Here is a 17,145-nt window from a genome sequence, read left to right on the forward strand (position 1 = left end):
AGATTTGTGATGTAAATGGCCTTCCCCTGTGGAACGTTGTACACACACGGACCTAACATAAAAACATGAAAACAACAAAAGTACACTTTCTAAGCACATGCTATGCTTTTGATCAGACAGTTTTTGACTAACTAACAACTGAAGTATTTATGGTCAGATACTTCCGGTTGATTCAGTTCAAACCCAAATTCAAGAAAAATTTCCTGGTCAGGCATGCACAGGTCATATATATATATATATATATATATATATATATATATATATATATATATATATATATATATATATATATATATATATATGAAGAAATATGTATATAGATTCTCCTTGAACCTCCACCATACCATGGTAGAGGGGTTTGAGCACCTGAATGATCCTAGGAGTTATGTTGTCTGGGGCTTAATTCCCCTGGTAGAGTCTCCCAAGGCAACAGGTCCTAGGTGACGGGTCAGACTAAGAGCGGTTCCAAAGCCCCAGATGAAAGAAATTAAAACAAGGACGTTCACGTCGACTGGAATGGCCGGAGGGCGTCTGGCTCGGGAGCCACTGGATTTCATCTCTGCTTTTCGCAGATGATGTTGTCTTGTTGGCTCCTTCGAGCCAGGACCTCCAGCATGCCCTGGGGCGGTTTGCAGCCTAGCCAAGTCTGAAGCAGGTGGAATGAGAATCAGCACCTCCAAGTCTGAGGCCATGGTTCTCGACCAGAAAAAGGTGGCTTTCTCCCTCCAGGTTGGGGGAGAGCTCCTGCAAGCGGCCAAAATGAGTTTCCTCTGCAGGGGCGCTCCTTTAGAGATAGGGTGAGGAACTCTGTCATCCTGGAGGAACTCAGAGTAGAGCCGCTGCTCCTCCACATCGAGAGGAGCCAGCTGAGGTGGCTCGGGCATCTGTATCGGATGCCCCCTGACACCTTCCTCAGGAGGTGTTCCTGGCATGTCCCACCAGGACAAGCTGGAGTGACTATGTCACTCTGTTGGCCTGGGAACACCTTGGGATCCTCCCGGATGTGCTGGAGGAATTGTCCGGGGAGAGGGAAGTCTGAGTGTCCCTGCTCAGACAGCTGCCCCTGCGACCCGGCCCCAGATAAGCGGAGGAAGGTGGATGGACGGATGTATGGATATATATAGATTAGTTTGAAGTTTATTCAAGTGGACAATAGTATTGTCTACAGCAGGTTGTACATCTTTCAAGTTGTAGGGTTGTCGAATAGATGTGCAGAATAAGTTGATGCATCTGTTTAAAAAAGATAATAGGGTACAATAATCTATTTGAAGTTTACAGTTTATGTTAGCTAATTGTATGTACTATGTAGAGTGCAAATAACCACTGTCTATGTTAATATTACACGTTGTCTATCTGTAATCTTACTCTTTTTTACCTCCATGAACTGATTCTAATTGTGTAAAAGTCATGCACAAGTGTTGTGTTGTTGCCTTGAAGACACAAAGGCAGAATGAGTGAAAAGACTTTGAATGGAGACCTAAGTTAAAAGTGGCAGAAGAGCCCAGTGTGAAGGGTGCTTTTCCCCCTGAACAAAATGACAGGTGACTAGCGGTGGAGGATACTGCAGGGAGTGCTAGCAATCATTAACTATCTAATCTACTACATCCAATAAGTGTCCTTTCTGTTGCCAGAGATAATTAATCTCTCTAACTGTAATGAAAAATGGACTAAAGTTGACTTCATCTTTGGTGTTGGCATCAGAGGGATGAGGTGGAAAAATTACATCTGACAAGAGACAATTTTTGATTCAAACAAGCTAAGCTAGCAATAAAAAAAATACTGAAAATGGTTCAGAACCGGATTTACATTCTTGTGTCATTCAGTGTTTGTTGCTCATGGGGAAGTTCATGAGGATTTCAGATTACTTTCCCTAACAAAGAAATTAGATAAGTTTATTTTACATTGGTGTTTCTTTACAGCAAGTTGTGTAGTGATGTGATTAATTTGACCAAACTTTGTTACTTGTTAGTTGTAAGTAAATAGTTTTGTCTCTCTCTCTCTCTCTCTCTTTCTGAATGTTAATCTGGTACTTAAAATTGTCTCTATTGTGAAGTGTTTGAAACAAACAAGTCTCTCACACGCCCATTCTCTTTCTCCAGAGGCGGAGCAGAGCAGCAGTCCCAGTCATACAGGAGTGGGCTCTGATCAGGAAGACAGTCGAACAGCTACCATGGGTAATGTAAAGGATCTTTCATAATAGAGAAACATTGTTTGTGTTTTGAAAATTCACTTTGTTACAATTTATTATGTAAAGTTCATGCACATGTATAATCGCAATTATTTCTGGGGGCCGCTGTGGCTCATGAAGTAGAGCAGCTCATCCACTATTCAGAAAACTGGTTTGTCCGTTTGGCACTGCGCAGCTTTTTTCATTTAGATTCAAACTGGCAATCAGAAATCATTTTTACTCATCATACATATTTATGAGAAGTTGTAGGATCTGATATACATTAGATCACCTTGGAGTACCACCCCAGACAGATAATTTTCCTCCCTTGACGGCTGCCGGGCATCAGTTCACAACACCTGCATCGGACACAATCAAACTCTGGGACCGTGCAAGTAACTGTACATTTCCATTTCTGCTGACTGGGTAGATAAGGTAATTACAATTGGCTTACCTTCACCTGTAGTAATGGCCTTATTTTAAGTTTTTGCTGCATTTCACCAGGTTTCCATTAATTTATCCTTCATTGTCTTGTGTTTGTGTGATCCAGCATTCTAGTGCGCTGTTGTGTTTTGTCCTTTGTGTATAGTTCAGTAATAAATGTGTTACCTGTACACAGATTGGTGTTCTGGTTTTCTGTGAGCTCTAGTTCAGCCACTGCATGTCTGCACAATACTTTGTTACACTGCTATCTGAGTTTAGAGTTAATTCCTTTCCACACCTTGGTGGGTTTTTAGGCCTATTCTTGGCTGTACAGCAAGATACTTTATTGACATTACTGAGTGGACTAGGCTGTCATCTCTGTGGACAAATAATGACCTTAATAATTCCTATTGATGCATAAATCCCCAAAATAAAGCTAGCTAAATTTTAATCTAACTCAGTACTACAACCTTGATGTGAAAATCTGTTTTGTTTTACTAATTGTCAAGCTCAGTGGAAGTATTTTCAGAGATAAGTACAGGAAAGAGAGAAGGGCTGTGAAGGAGCAGAGGAGTGGGGCAGATACCACTGTGATGCTGCCATTGGTCCATCCACAACTTCACCCTGCTCTGTTGCACCACCACAGGCACATAGATCTGCTCCCCCTGCTAAAGCACAGAGAGGTCAGTGACTGGCCTGGCCCCCCCTGGGATGTGGTACATGGAGCCAAATGAGGAAGGGCCACACCACCTCCACCAAATGCCCTCTGTGTTTCAGCAGGAAGATCCAGAAGTCCTTAACAAAGACTTTGCTGAAGAGTAGCATTTCCCTCCAAGTCTAGTACTGGCTCTTAAAAGACTTGATAATAGAAAAAAAGCACTTCCGCACTTCAAATTCCCTATGTTAAGCTTGTCTTTTTGCTTATACTGTAATCAATAAACATGTTATTGTCATAGTGATATTAAAAAGTTCAAATGTGTCTAGATGTTTAAGTCTGTAGATGTGTAACAAATCAAATGAATAAGTTGGTTTCAAATGTACCTGTGTCTAGATGTTTTGTTTTACAGGTCATTTGTTTGTATTTCTTTACAATTTTCTGTTGATGGTTAATAAGTTACGAGGTGTTGCTTTAAATGATATGCTGAAGATGAAGATATGGAAAATATTTGTTTTGCATAATTCTACTTACTACAACTATTACTCTTTACTACAACCTACTAACACTACTGCTGCTACAACTACTACAGCTTTGACTCTTACTGCAACTATTGCTGTTAAAACTATTTGCATCAATTGTATATTAATTATGGATCTGTAGGAGGTAAAAAAGTCCATGTTATGTCCCGTCATAGTCCCTGCGTTTGCGTGGGGTCTCAGCATATCTGTTCTGAGAGGGAAGGACATAAAAACATAGGGGACAGGGCCCAGTTCCACTGCTACAGGGAGAGGGGTGTATTCAGGCAGGTTAAGGTGTCCCTTGGCTCAGGGCCCTGCCAAAAGCAGAGGCATACAGCAGCAAGGAGACTGAATTAAGGGTTTCCCTTATAGTTAAAGACAAGTCAACCATTGCAAGCTGGGGCCTGGAATGTGATGTGCTTCCCATCAATTGCACCAAGGCAGTTGGTAAAGGCACAGAGGATGCTGAAATAATGAGCAATTATCCTTCCAGGGCATAGACATGTAGTCATCTGGAAGGCAGCTCCATATTGCTTCACAGACATCCTTCACTATACCTCCAATGCAGCACTCCACTCGGTTGCTAGGTATCATAGTTCAGTAGGAGTCTCGTTAAGCCTTTCTTTTACAGTCCCCTAATTAGCAGGTATTTACCTGGTAAATTCATGGTAACACAAAAGTGTTACTAGGTAATTGCCAATGGTAATATGAAAGTAAATACAATGAAACTATGGCCAAAATACTGGGCATTTACCTGGTAACTACATGGTAAATTGTAGTGTGTTATTGGGTAATTACTAACAAGGTAAGTGCAATGAAACTATGGCCAAAATGCTTGGTATTTACCTGGTAACTATGGTGAATTATAGTGTGTTATTGGGCAATTACTGCTGATAATAAGCAGGTACCTACAGTGCCCTAATTACTAGCAATTTACCCAGTAACTATATGGTGACAAAAATGTGTTACTAGGTATTGTATTTACTATCTCATTACCATTGGTAATTACCTAGTAACACTTTTGTGTTACCATGAATTTACCAGGTAAATACCTGGTAATTAGGGGACTGTAAAAGAAAGGTTTACCGTAGTCTCCTATTGCAAGGAAGCTGTACTGTGAGAAAATGAGACAAATGTTAATGGAATTAATTTGTCAAGATAACTTTTGTCAGCATAACTGTCAACTATTCTTTATTTTCATCTAAGTGGTTGTCTTATTAGTAATACCTAAGTTTAGTCCAATTCAATGAGGGAAAAAGTCAACAAACAAGAGAAAACTGCTTAATTTACTTGCTCATGACAGATTAAACCTCTTTTGCATTCCAAAATGTTTTAACTGCTGATAAATATTGATCCCAGCCATACTCATTAAAATGGGTTACTAAAGCAAGTACTTATCAAATAATGTATTTTTTTTCCTAGCAAAGTATGGAATGAGAGGGTTAGGATTACAAAATCCCAAATCACCATTGGCAGATGCACAGATGCTCTGTTGGGCTGATAGTCTCCCTGAAAGTTGTCAACAAACAGAAAAAGAGTAAAAACCAAAGAGGCACTATCGTACATATAGCTGTGAATGTCAGGATACCGTATTCATAGAGACAAGACCCACATACAGCATTTTCTCTCAATGCACAAGCTCTCCATCCTAGCACTCTTGAGTGTATTGCCAGCACTTTTATCCCTAAAAAACACTATATAGTATTCCATGCAGTGTAAAGCATAGGGAAACATAAGTGACGTCAACACAGGAACTGGTTCAGGGGTAGGTGTTGAGCCGGTTGGAGTGAGGACCCAAGTGCGGACAAGCAGTGCGGAAGCAGATAATAGTTTCGAAAAAGGTGATTTATTGATCTTTGATATTGCGGGAGTTGAGTGCTCCAGGCATACTGTCCATCTGGTAGCGTGGAGGTGGTGGCGCAGGAGCTGTAGCTTACAGGGATGCAGGAAGTGCCGGGGAGTTGAGAGTGAGGCAATGCCTAAAGAGGTACGGAGGGCTGGATGGCTGGAGCTGAGCGCACAGGAAGCCGGCGGGTGGGTGATCACTGGAGGAAGGGCACAAAAGTAATTAATCTCACAGAAGAACGAAATAACATAGTAGAAACTGTAGTAATCTACAGTCTATTTGCAGCCATGTACTATTTCTAGTCGATAGAATCATCTGGCAGCAGGTAGCGTGAGGAGCTAGGCTTTATCAGCAGCTGCTGATTGCCAACCTGCTGCAGGTGCGTCTGTGACAGCAGCTCCGGTCATCGGAAAACTCCGCCCAGCCTCTCCAAGCACCTCTGTAAGCACAAGGCAGAAAACACAAGAACCCACACCAAGCATCACAATACCCCACAAAATATTACAGGACATGACACTGGGCCCACATGCATTTTCAGTTTACGCTCCATGTATGTCCACATGCAGTCGAGTCTCCGTCAAGTGTTTATAAGGCGAGTTAATACATTTCTAAAGTACACTACAATGTGGAGACTGGCCATTTTTCCTTAGTTAAAAGTGAGGTGATGGGGTAGATTGGCACTCCTGTCACTACAATTCCAGTCAAGCTAAAAAAGTTAGTCCTCAACTTTTACTTGGTGGAACATGGCCTGAATGTCACCCATGAATGCCACCACTTCATTTCTGAAATGAAGAAGAACTCCAAGCAATGAGCTGGTGAGGTTAGGACCTGGCAACAATTCACTGTTCAAGGATGCTCCTTGAAATGTGGCCCGGAGTGATCCTTTCCTCGGATGGTGGACACCATGGTGAGGGATGTACCACACCTTACCCCTTTCACCATGCAGCTGTTGCTGAGGCACTTGCTCTGCATAGTTCTTACTGATGAGCGTGTTAATATGCCCAGCATACTCCTGATGCAAGTGTTTGTTGTTCAGCAATTTTCTCCTCAAACCCTGGAGCCTTTGCTTAGTCACTGCAAAGTTTTTAGGCAGACAGACCTCTTTTTCAGTTTCAAACAGTACCTTCCCTCCTGAAGTACTGCTGAGCACTCCATGATTTCCAGAAACCTATGGTCTTCTCTGGACATTTCCCTCTCCTTTATGGTCTTCTCATTAAACTCATGACTGTACTGCTTGACCAGCATTTCTTCAAGCTTGCCCACAGAAATCCTGTTCTCTATCGCCAAGGGCAGCTCCAACTCCGAAGCACCACTGTTTCCATTCAGTGGTCCATTAACAACCCATCCAGGCACTGTCTTTATAGCATATGGGCCATTCCCGCTACTGTTAATGACCCAAGGTTCTAATATCTTGGGAGCATTGGTTCCAATTAACAGGCTGACATTTGCTTTTATGTTTGGGATGTTCACCTAGGACAAATATGGCCACTTTGCCAGTTCTTCAGACGTTACCATGTTATTACCATTGACCGGCATTTTTGTCTGTGTGAGAACCTCTGGGAGAATATGATAGTCATTGCTGTCCAGATTAGATACCTCCAAGCCAGTTAATGAGTATGCTGGAACCACTGTTTTCTGCCCCATTGTGCTCAACAGAAAGTTGTTTTTTCTCCCTGTGATGTTCAGCTTCCACATTAGATGTTCTGAGCAGAGTGTTGCCAAACTTCCTGGGTCCAAAAAGGCATAGGTTTTTATTGTGTGATTTCATTTTGCACTTTTGACCTTTACAGGCAGGATGGATAACACACACCAGTCCTTACCAGCCCCTGTATGTCCACATGTTTTAAGTGAAGTTGGCTGGTGAGATGTTTCAAACTGTTCTGGGGCTGGTTGCCTTTTAATATGAAGCACAGTGGGATGGGTATGACTACATATTTTACATGTCAGGCGGCTTTCACACTCATGGCTCACGTGTCCCACACATAAACATGCAAAACCCCATTTCGCCTTAGAATCTGAATCTTTTCCTTGTGCTTCCAACCCTTGAACTGTTTACAGTCCTCCAAGGAGTGGCTACGAGCACAGCAAAGGCATTCAGCCTTTTCTGGATGTGATGTGGGCTCTTTAACCTTTTCAGGCACTCCCATAGATGTTATGGTGGTGGCCAAGACATTTCCTTTCATTTTGTTTCTAGGTTGTGCTTTAAACCCAGTGACAGTCTTTATCCCAGCAACACCAGATGACTCCTGTATCTCACAAAACAAAGGGTCAGAAAGAATCCTGACACGACGCTCAATAAAACATGACCATATCCATGAAGCAAGATGGTTGAGTTTGGCTTTCATATTTACTGGCATATTCAGTTCCTGCATGTACTGAAGCTTTTCCATTACACTGCAGCATCCACGCAGAAATAAGGAATAGGCTTGCAGTGTTTTCACATCCTCAGCTTTAATTGTCTGCCAGGCCAGAGCCTTTTCCATATAAGCACTTGCGATTTTGTACTGATTTCCAAAATGTTTCTGGAGAAATTCCTTTGCCACTGCGTAACCATGCTCTGGAGCCATGTGCTGGCAGCCTTGCACCAATTCACGTGGCTGTCCTCTTGTGAACTGTTCCAGATAGTACAAACTATCCGCTTTTCCTGCCTTTTCCTCTACTCCTAGCTCAAAGGCTTTGATGAACGTCCTGTAATGGAGAGGGTCCCCCTCAAATATGGGAATATCTCGTGGTGGCAGTGACATCATATGCTGTTGCTGTACCAGGGCTGCTGTTATTTCATTTTGCGTTTGCATGATAGTATGAGTGCCAGGTGGACTGTGGCTGATGTGGTGATGGTATATAGGTTGAGCAGTTGATGACTGGTGTTGAGAATGCAGCAATGTTCCAGACATATTAACCTGTTGCTGTTCATTTTGGCTGCACTGATGCGTTGAAGCAGCTTGGACCCATTGCTCATTTTTGTTTCCTTGGGTCACACATACTTTAATAGGGTTTTGTTGGGTTGTAGTGACCATTGTGATGATTCATTTTGTTGTGTTGATTTCCATGCAACAGGATGGTACGTCTTTGCCATAGGGTTTAACATGTTGACAGATTGTTCCAGCCTTTTATTTTTCTCTTCCAAATAGGAATTCATACCATTGCTGTGTGCTTGAGAAGAACTTCTCCGCTCTGAAGCCTGTAATACAGCCAGCTTAGCAGTGGATGCAGCTATTTCAGCTTCCAAATCAAGCTGCTCTCTTTTCCTTCTCAGCTGCTGTGCCTGTTCCTCCAAGGCATGCTTTTCTTTTAAAGCTGCAGCCAGAGCAACAAGTGCTGCCTTTTCAGCTTTAGCCTATATGGCTGCAGATGATGCAGTACTTGATCTTGCACTGTTACAGCTCCTATGGCTTGAGCGTTTACTAATATTTGAAACACTGTCATTAGGATTGATGTCATCCACAACATTACCATTTTCGTTTGCATTACCTTCATCACATGATACCCACTTTTTTGTGTTAGCAATACACTCATTAATAGGCAACATTTTTGCCTTAAACCATATTTCATGTTTTTCCTTTTCCTCACATGGCAACAAACCCAACAAATTGTTATGCATGTTTTTTACTTAATAACAGAATTCATACAATTGCTCAAGAGCACCCTGTACCTATGTTTTATCATGCTTTAGCATCAAACCTTGTATTGATTTTCTTATGATGACGGTTTTGTTTAACGTAGCGTTTCTGCCAGATTGCAGCCTTTCTAATTCATTAGCAAGCACCTTTGCAGTGAGTTTAACCACTCGTTTTTGAGTTTGTGTTTCAACACCGCCAGCCACAGTATTGGATTTATTTACAGTTTGCACATTAATCCCGGCAGCTTTAATTATGTCTGACGTAGCGTCGTGCTTTTCCATGATGAATAGTCAGTTGATAAACAGTCCGCAGCAAAAAAAAAAAAAATAATGACACAAAGTTTATTGTCCCCCCTGCTTCGGTGACCAGTGCATTGGGTTTATGCCTGGTTATGTGTGCACACAATTTGAATGGCCATTTACCGGTGTAGCGCGATCCCATGGTCCGGTGGTCCGATGCTCCACAGCCAGTTAGCCCCAGCACCGCGGCTCCGGCGTCTTGATATCCACGTCCAGACGCTCTCCAAACTCCCTCGAAGTCCAAAACGCTTCCAGCAGCTCCACTCGTCACCTCCGTTCTGTACCAAACGTGCTGGAGTGTCCCACAAAGCTCCAACTGGTGCAGGTTTTCGACTAATATTAAAGGAGCTCAGTCTTGAGCTACTGAGGTTTCTAACTCCGGGATCACCTGGTTGACACGCCTCGCCTTGGCCAATGCTTTCATACCGCATTGAATGAATGTCCACGCTGTTACCTGAGTTGCGACACAGTGGGTTTATTGCTGTCCATTGTCCATAAACAAAAAAGAACACACTAACAAACAAAACAACTTCACGAAGAGCGGCTCCGTGCCACAGCGGTCAAAAACCTGACAAAGAGTGTGCAATGCCACCTATATACACCTGAGTTCCCCTTCTGACAGCACAGCGACCCCCCACACACACTGACTGAATTACACCAGAAACCTCAGAACACAACCAAACACATCCGGCTCCTATAGCAGCTGTCACATTGTAGGCAGTAATCGTGGCTCTCTGAAAGTGATGGGGGATCTTTAGAAGCTTTTGCCCACTCAGTTTTTAAACTAGTGTCTAGTTCAAATGTATTTATCTCCGAAGGCCAATTGGTTCAGCAGCATAGAGTGCTTCATAATAAAAGAACAACAAACATGAGAGAGCATAGGCTAATGTTAAGGTCAGCCTCAGTCTCAAATAATTGCTTGTCATATTAGTAGCCACCCACATGCTCCTATTATCTCACTCTAGAGATAAGGTTTTCACAAGAAACCTGCTGCTTCTCCACAGTCTCCACAGTCTCCACAGTCTGTTTCTGAAACTGTGGTTCATGATGTTGAGATTTTCTGAAAGTAACCACCATAACATTGTCACTGGCCTCCAAGTCAGTACCCAGAACTTGCTGGCTTTTCAATCAACTGGCTACTGCATATGTGCTTTCTCAACAGAGATGAGGAGGAAACATAATCTCTCCTAAGCACAAAAACAAAAACAAAAAAAAGTGTCTGGTTCGGAATCTTCTTCGATTAAGATTTTTTTTTATATTTTATAATTTTTTAAGTTAAAACAATGCCGACGTCTCAGTGCAGTCTGATGCGGTATATGGTCCACTGCTTTTTTAGTGTTCTGTTTTTTCCAGTGTGTTTGAAACATTAAATGTGACACACCAGGGGCAAAAAAACATACCAGCAAACTGGTCTACTGGCAGTTGTTGGTGTGATAGTGGGTTTTCCCTGCATTGAAGATAAAATGAATATTGAATAATTTTGGTGTAAAAATGGTATTAATGTGTAACTGCTGCTGTGTTTCCACAGATGGTCCAGAGTATCAGGAGAGTTTTGTGACATCAGGAGTTTTCAGTGTCACTGAGCTGGTCCAGGTCTCAAGAAGTAAGTCTTCTTTATTGTTAGCTTTAGCTTTTACCCTACTAAAATAATACAATTTATTGTAATACCAACCCTTTATATATTAGTTTAAATTACATTGAGCATGTAACATCATCTGACACCTCAAGAAGGTTGTATGATTGCAGGGTTGGCCATTGGAAGGTTAAAAATTCTGTGGATTGACCAAATATCAAAGGGGGATCAGAGCGATATAACAACCATTTAAAAACTATTGATATATTTTCACAGTAAGATATAGTTTTAGACAATACTGTATGGTATACTGATATAAAGTTGCACCACATGATGCCTCTCTTCCATCTCTCACTCACCCTCAACACAGCGCCGTTTCACTCACTGACAAGTTCTCCTGTTAAGCTGAAAAGACACAGCACACACCACCACTCCATTTGAATCAGTGTGATAATAATTCTAAAATGTAACACACACACCAATCAGGCATAATATCATGACCATCTGCCTAATATAGTGTTGGTCCCCTTTTGCTGCCAAAACAGTCCTGACCCATCGAGACATGGACTCCATTAGATCCCTGAAGGTGTGCTGTGGCATCTGGCGCCAAGATGATAGCAGCAGATCCTTTAAGTCCTCTAAGTTGCGAGGTGGGGCCTCCATGGATCAGACCATGTCCAGCACATCCCACATATGCTCGAGTGGATTGAGATCTGGGGAATTTGGAGGCCAAGTCATCACCTCAAACTCATTGTTGTGTTCCTAAAACCATTCCTGAACCATTTTTGCTTTGTAGCATGGCATTATCCTGCTGAAAGCGGCCACAGCCATCAGGGAACATCATTTCCATGAAAGGGTGTACATGGTCTGCAACAATGCTTATGTAAGTGGTACGTGTCAAAGTAACATCCACATGGATGGCAGGACCCAAGGTTTCCCAGCAGAACACTGGCCAAAGCATCACCGTAGCTGTCTCCAAATTCAGGGGCTGCATCCTTCGAAGGACACATTTGAAGGCCAATTATGTCACAACGCTGTGCAAGGGCTGCCCCCACAAATGCGGCATTCTTTTCCCTCTTTTTAGAGGATGCACTGCTACTATTCTTCGTGGCCTCACATATCCCAAGATTCTTTGTGGCAAAATCATGTGGTGCAGATTTAATAATGAAAACATTAATGTGGGTTCAAATAACAGATTTACCTCTCTATGATGCTCTCTTAACCGGAAATATGCCAGCCTGCGCCGATGCCAACGGAGCCGCTTCTCCTCTTCCTCCAGCACCAGCAGGATTAAAAAGAAAATCAAAAACTGTTCTAGGTAAAATATTTTTACTTTCTACACGTTTTTTCACTCTTACTTTCGCGGGCCTGGGTGGCAGAAATCATGATGTAAGAGTAAGGGCAAGGAACATCTGGTGACGCAACCAGGAAATACTCTGAAGGCTGGACCATCCCATTTAACAGCAGTTGACACAGCCTTTGAAGGTCTGTCAGAGGGAGTCACCTTCGAAGGCCGCAAAGGCTACAGCCTTCGAAGGATGCAGCCCAGGAACTGGGATACAGCTACTGCCTCCACCGGTGTGCCTTCTTCTCAAAGTGCATCCTGGTGCTATGTGTTCCCCAAGTAAGCAAAGCACAGGCACCCAGCCATCCACGTGTTTTAAAAGAAATCTTGATTCATCACACCAGGCCACCTTCTCCCATTGCTCGTGGTCCAGTGCTGATGCTTACGTGCCCACTGTTGGTGCTTTCGGCGGTAGACAGGTGTCAGCATGGGCACCCTGACCGGTCTGCAGCTATGCAGCCCCATACGCAACAAACTGTGATGCCCTGGGTATTCTGACACCTTTCTTTCAGAGCCAGCATTAACTTATTCAGCAAATTGAGCAACATTAGTTTATCTGTTGGATTGGACCACACAGGCCAGCCTTCGGTCGCCAAGTGCATCAGTGAGCCTTGGCCGCCCATGACCCTGTCATGGTTTCATCACTGTTCCTTCATTGGACCACTTTTGATAGATACTGACCACTGCAGACCAGGAATACACCACAACAGCTGCAGTTTTGGAGATGCTCTGACCTAGTTGCTATCACAATTTGGCCAATTTTTCCTGCTTCCAACACATCAACTTTGAGGACAACATGTTCACTTGCTGCCTAATGTATCCCACCCACTAACAGGTGCCATGATGAAGAGAGTTATTTACTTCACCTGTCAGTGGTCATAATGTTATGCCTGATCAGTGTACATGTTGCTAATGCTACGCAAAATCAATCTGTGAGAAATGTGCTGCATGTGTGAGGGTTGGGGTTTTTGTGTGGACCCAAAATGCAGAGACAGAGGCAGGAAAACAATCCAAGAGTGTTTGTTTAACAAACAAATGGAATATGAGGGCAGGCAGGATGGGTGGTGTGGTCGGGACAGTGTAATCAAGTGTGGGTTGAGATCCAATCTCAGACAAAAAAAGCACAGTGACAAAAACAGGTAGCAAAATACTCTAGGCGCACATAGTGTCAAAATTCATTGAGGAAGTAACTCGAGCTCATCCACCATATGCGATGGAACAGTCTGGCACCAGAGTAGTGGAGAGACCCGGGTATTATGGCTAGAGGATGATGAGCTGATGGGAAACAGGTGAATCATAGTGTGCCACAATTCTACTGGGTAGAGTCAGGCTGTTTTGTGATAGTGAAACAGATGTTTTTACAAAGATGCAGTACAGTTATGATACAGACATTTCATACACACATACCTCTGTTGCCCTCTCCTTCCCTCACACTGTCCATGTGTATGAACATAGCCATGTATTAAATATCAATTTTATGTAAATTGTCATTTACATATGATGCAGCTGTATATTTTCATATGGGGAAGAAAACCCTGTCTTTGCATTTTTTGTGATCACAGTATGTTTTGAAAAGGTGCTTGTGACAAATGTGGCATTGACATACAGCTGAACATTGAGCCCCTTACGTAGAAAATTTCAAGATTTATATCATGCATTGCCAGTCAGCCTGAAAATACCGTGATATGATTTTTTGTTCATATCGCCCAACCCTAACACTAATTGGAGCCTGGTAATCTCTGTCATATAACACAAACATAGTGTAACATTAATGGTGTATTTTGGAGGGAAATCCTATTTTATTATTTGTTCTACTATGGTTTGCCCTGCCGCATGTGCACCCAGAAGAGAAGCACTGTTGTGCACGGGTTATCTTCTGTTTTTTGGATAGCACATGGAAATATAGCAGTCACTTATTTGCTCTGTGTTGCACATACAGAGAGAATGGTGCAGTAAGAACGTGGACTTGAGAAAGCTCAGCCAAATTCAGCACAATGTCTGTCTTTCAATGACACCTTGGCACAAAAGAGCATCACCAAACATTATTGTTTGATAGTGTCAACTGTATCTAGGTGTATGCTGGAATTTAGCAACTTTGTTCTTCTATGGGAATCAAACTACTGGCTGCCAAAACTTAATAAACAAAACAAACAAACAAACAAAAACTTACAATTGTCTTTTTGACAGCATGACATTCAAAACCCATTTGGATTTGATGAAACATCAGAGGATAGATATTAAAGACCCAGTGTAATGGAGTTTCTTATGTTTGAACAAGGTTACGATTAGTACAGTGGACCTAAAAAAAAATAAGATAGATATTCTGTTTTCACTGTGACCATCATTACCACATTGCATATTCTCCCTGTGTGTGTAGCTCCAGTAGTCACAGGCGTAGGTCCTAGTTTCTCTATGGGAGAGCTCCAGGGTCATCTGGCCTACGACCTCAACCAGTCTGTCAACCAGCCAGTCAGCCTCAGACGATCACTGGCCAGCACCTCATCTAGCGGGTAATCTCATACACACACACACATGCACACACACACACACACACACACACACACACACACACACACACACACACACACACACACACACACACACACACACACTGCATTGACTACCTTGCATTAGCCTTTTCTATCACATCAGAAAATACGCAACCGGCTTTGTTAATTCATGTTAGCTTAATCCCAGTATTAAACCCTATAATTAGCCATTATTAAATGGCCAACATTAGCATCCCTCAAAACCGCTGAAAAGGATAGACCCACAAAATGTCTTAGTATTGCAAAGAAATTCTCCCTTTACATGTCCTATTTTAAGGATCACCCTGATTCTTTTTGACGTAAGTTGATTCCAAAGGCTCCACCAATGCAGCCACCAAATGCAACCCTCAATCTCCCAAATGTGGAGGACATTATTGCTGTGTCCTTTCCAGTCTTCAGATGCTCAAATCCGTTGTGGTCACTGTCTTCAGAGAATTTAGTCTTCCAAGGGGCAACACCTGTGGGTGCAGCATTATGAACCACTGGCTTCAACACATGCACTTTGCCCTGGTGAGTGTCCTTGAGGGACTATGGTTTTCTTCAATAAAAAAACATGCAAGTTCAATTCAACCAGTTACTCTAATTAACCTATGTGTGTAAAGGTTTTTATGTCAGCCCTATGATAGACTTGCAACTTATTTAGTTGTACCTCGCCTCACAACTTGTGAGTGCTGGGATAGTGGTTATGATGGATGGGATATACATGAAATCAATTGAAATGGATAAACCTGCGATACATAAAAAGCATGATTCTGTACAGAGATTTCATACACATTTTTTGAGGGTGACCCTGACAGTGACATGCACTTTTGCACTCTACAACTTGCATTCAAAAGGTCAGCGGCTGTTTTTGTGCATATTTATGGTGGATAGTGTAAAAATATATACCAATAAGCCATAACATTGAAACTACTTATGGGATGTTTGTAGTGGATCTTTTGGGTCCTGTATGTCGGGGTGGGGCTTCCATGGATCTGACTTGTGCTGGCAGAACCTACAGATGCTTGATCAGTCACCTTGAGCTCTTTTTTTGTATCCCTTGAGCTGTTCCCGCGGCACATTGTCCAGGTTGGGGGTGCTGATCCCATCGGGATTGGTGTTGCCATGGGGGTGAACTTGGTTCACAGCTGAGTTTGGATGGGTGGTGTGTGTCAAGTGACATCCACATTTTGCTAGGACCCAAGGTTTTCCACATAACATTGCATTGTAACGACATAATCAATTTTATTCACACCTCCTGTCAGTGGTTTTGATGTTGTGGCTGATTGTTGTAAATCTATATGCTGTGTGCATTTTGACTATTAGTCCATAGGCCAAAGGTCAAAATGTGACTTTTTGGTACCACTCAAGGTGGCAAAACCTAGCAACATTTTTTGAAATTGTACATGTCCGTAGATGATATTTTGGTATGATAACCCATCCTAAGTGGTAGCTTTGTGGAAGTTATCAGCACGTGAATTTAAACACCCCCCACAATAAATAAGCCTCCAGGCGCGGGTGCATATCCTACTTTATGCTAATTTTTCAGAGCTTTACTCATCTTTTATGTGGGCATGTTTGGTAGCATTTTAAAGGGTAGATTCATAGTGTTCAACTAAACCAGGTTTTGGGCCTGTCTATAAAATACAAAGGTCACATGGGCTCTTCAAACTGTCAGCAACAACTATTTTTCCTAATTTTTTGCCTAAACTAGACTTTTTTATAGCATTGTGACGGTAGGAACAACACTGACACAAATAACAAACATTGAAATACTCACAGGACTGTAACAATTCAGGAAATGTATTATCCTCCCATATTATCCTACTGTGGGGGTTGTTTGTGGGCCTTAAAGTGGAACATGGGCCCAGGCAACAATTGTCAATAATTGCTAATTGTTTGGTACTTTCAAAGAGTCTTTATTTAGCAGGCAGATCAGATCAGTAGATTTTTATCCTGATATTTAATATTTAAAGACTGCTCATCAGTTAAGATTAGTGGGTGTCCAGTTGGGTTGTTTTTCAGCCTTTCAGGTGTTCTTTCTTTTCATTTTTTGGGGTAATCCTTGGCTAAAGGGATAAAGTTCCCTGGTGGAGGAAAGTAGTTCAGAACCTTGGCTGCTGCTAGTTTGCCTCTCAAGTTGCCTTGAGTCTGGCATGCTCCAGAAG

At 42.4% G+C, this 17,145-nt stretch overlaps 1 protein-coding gene across 10 annotated transcripts in view; it reads left to right on the top strand.

The window, feature by feature from the left end:
* Positions 1–17,145, top strand: part of nfic (nuclear factor I/C) — a 136,154-nt gene that overhangs the window by 50,272 nt on the left and 68,737 nt on the right. For 7 of the 10 annotated variants that reach the window (XR_005077956.1, XM_037116021.1, XM_037116020.1 and 4 more), the window contains exons 5-7: positions 2,100–2,174; positions 11,060–11,134; positions 14,827–14,959. Coding sequence is in view for 8 of the 10 variants with exons in the window: in XM_037116021.1 (XP_036971916.1) it covers positions 2,100–2,174; positions 11,060–11,134; positions 14,827–14,959 (283 nt within the window). In the remaining 2 variants the exon portion in view is untranslated. Of the gene's footprint in view, positions 1–2,099; positions 2,175–3,236; positions 3,403–11,059; positions 11,135–14,826; positions 14,960–17,145 lie in introns of those variants that run through there. The other 3 variants (XR_005077957.1, XM_037116023.1, XM_037116028.1) reach the window with 3 other exon arrangements.

The sequence above is a fragment of the Acanthopagrus latus genome, chromosome 11, assembly GCF_904848185.1.
Source record: "Acanthopagrus latus isolate v.2019 chromosome 11, fAcaLat1.1, whole genome shotgun sequence".
Taxonomy (NCBI): Eukaryota; Metazoa; Chordata; class Actinopteri; order Spariformes; family Sparidae; genus Acanthopagrus; species Acanthopagrus latus.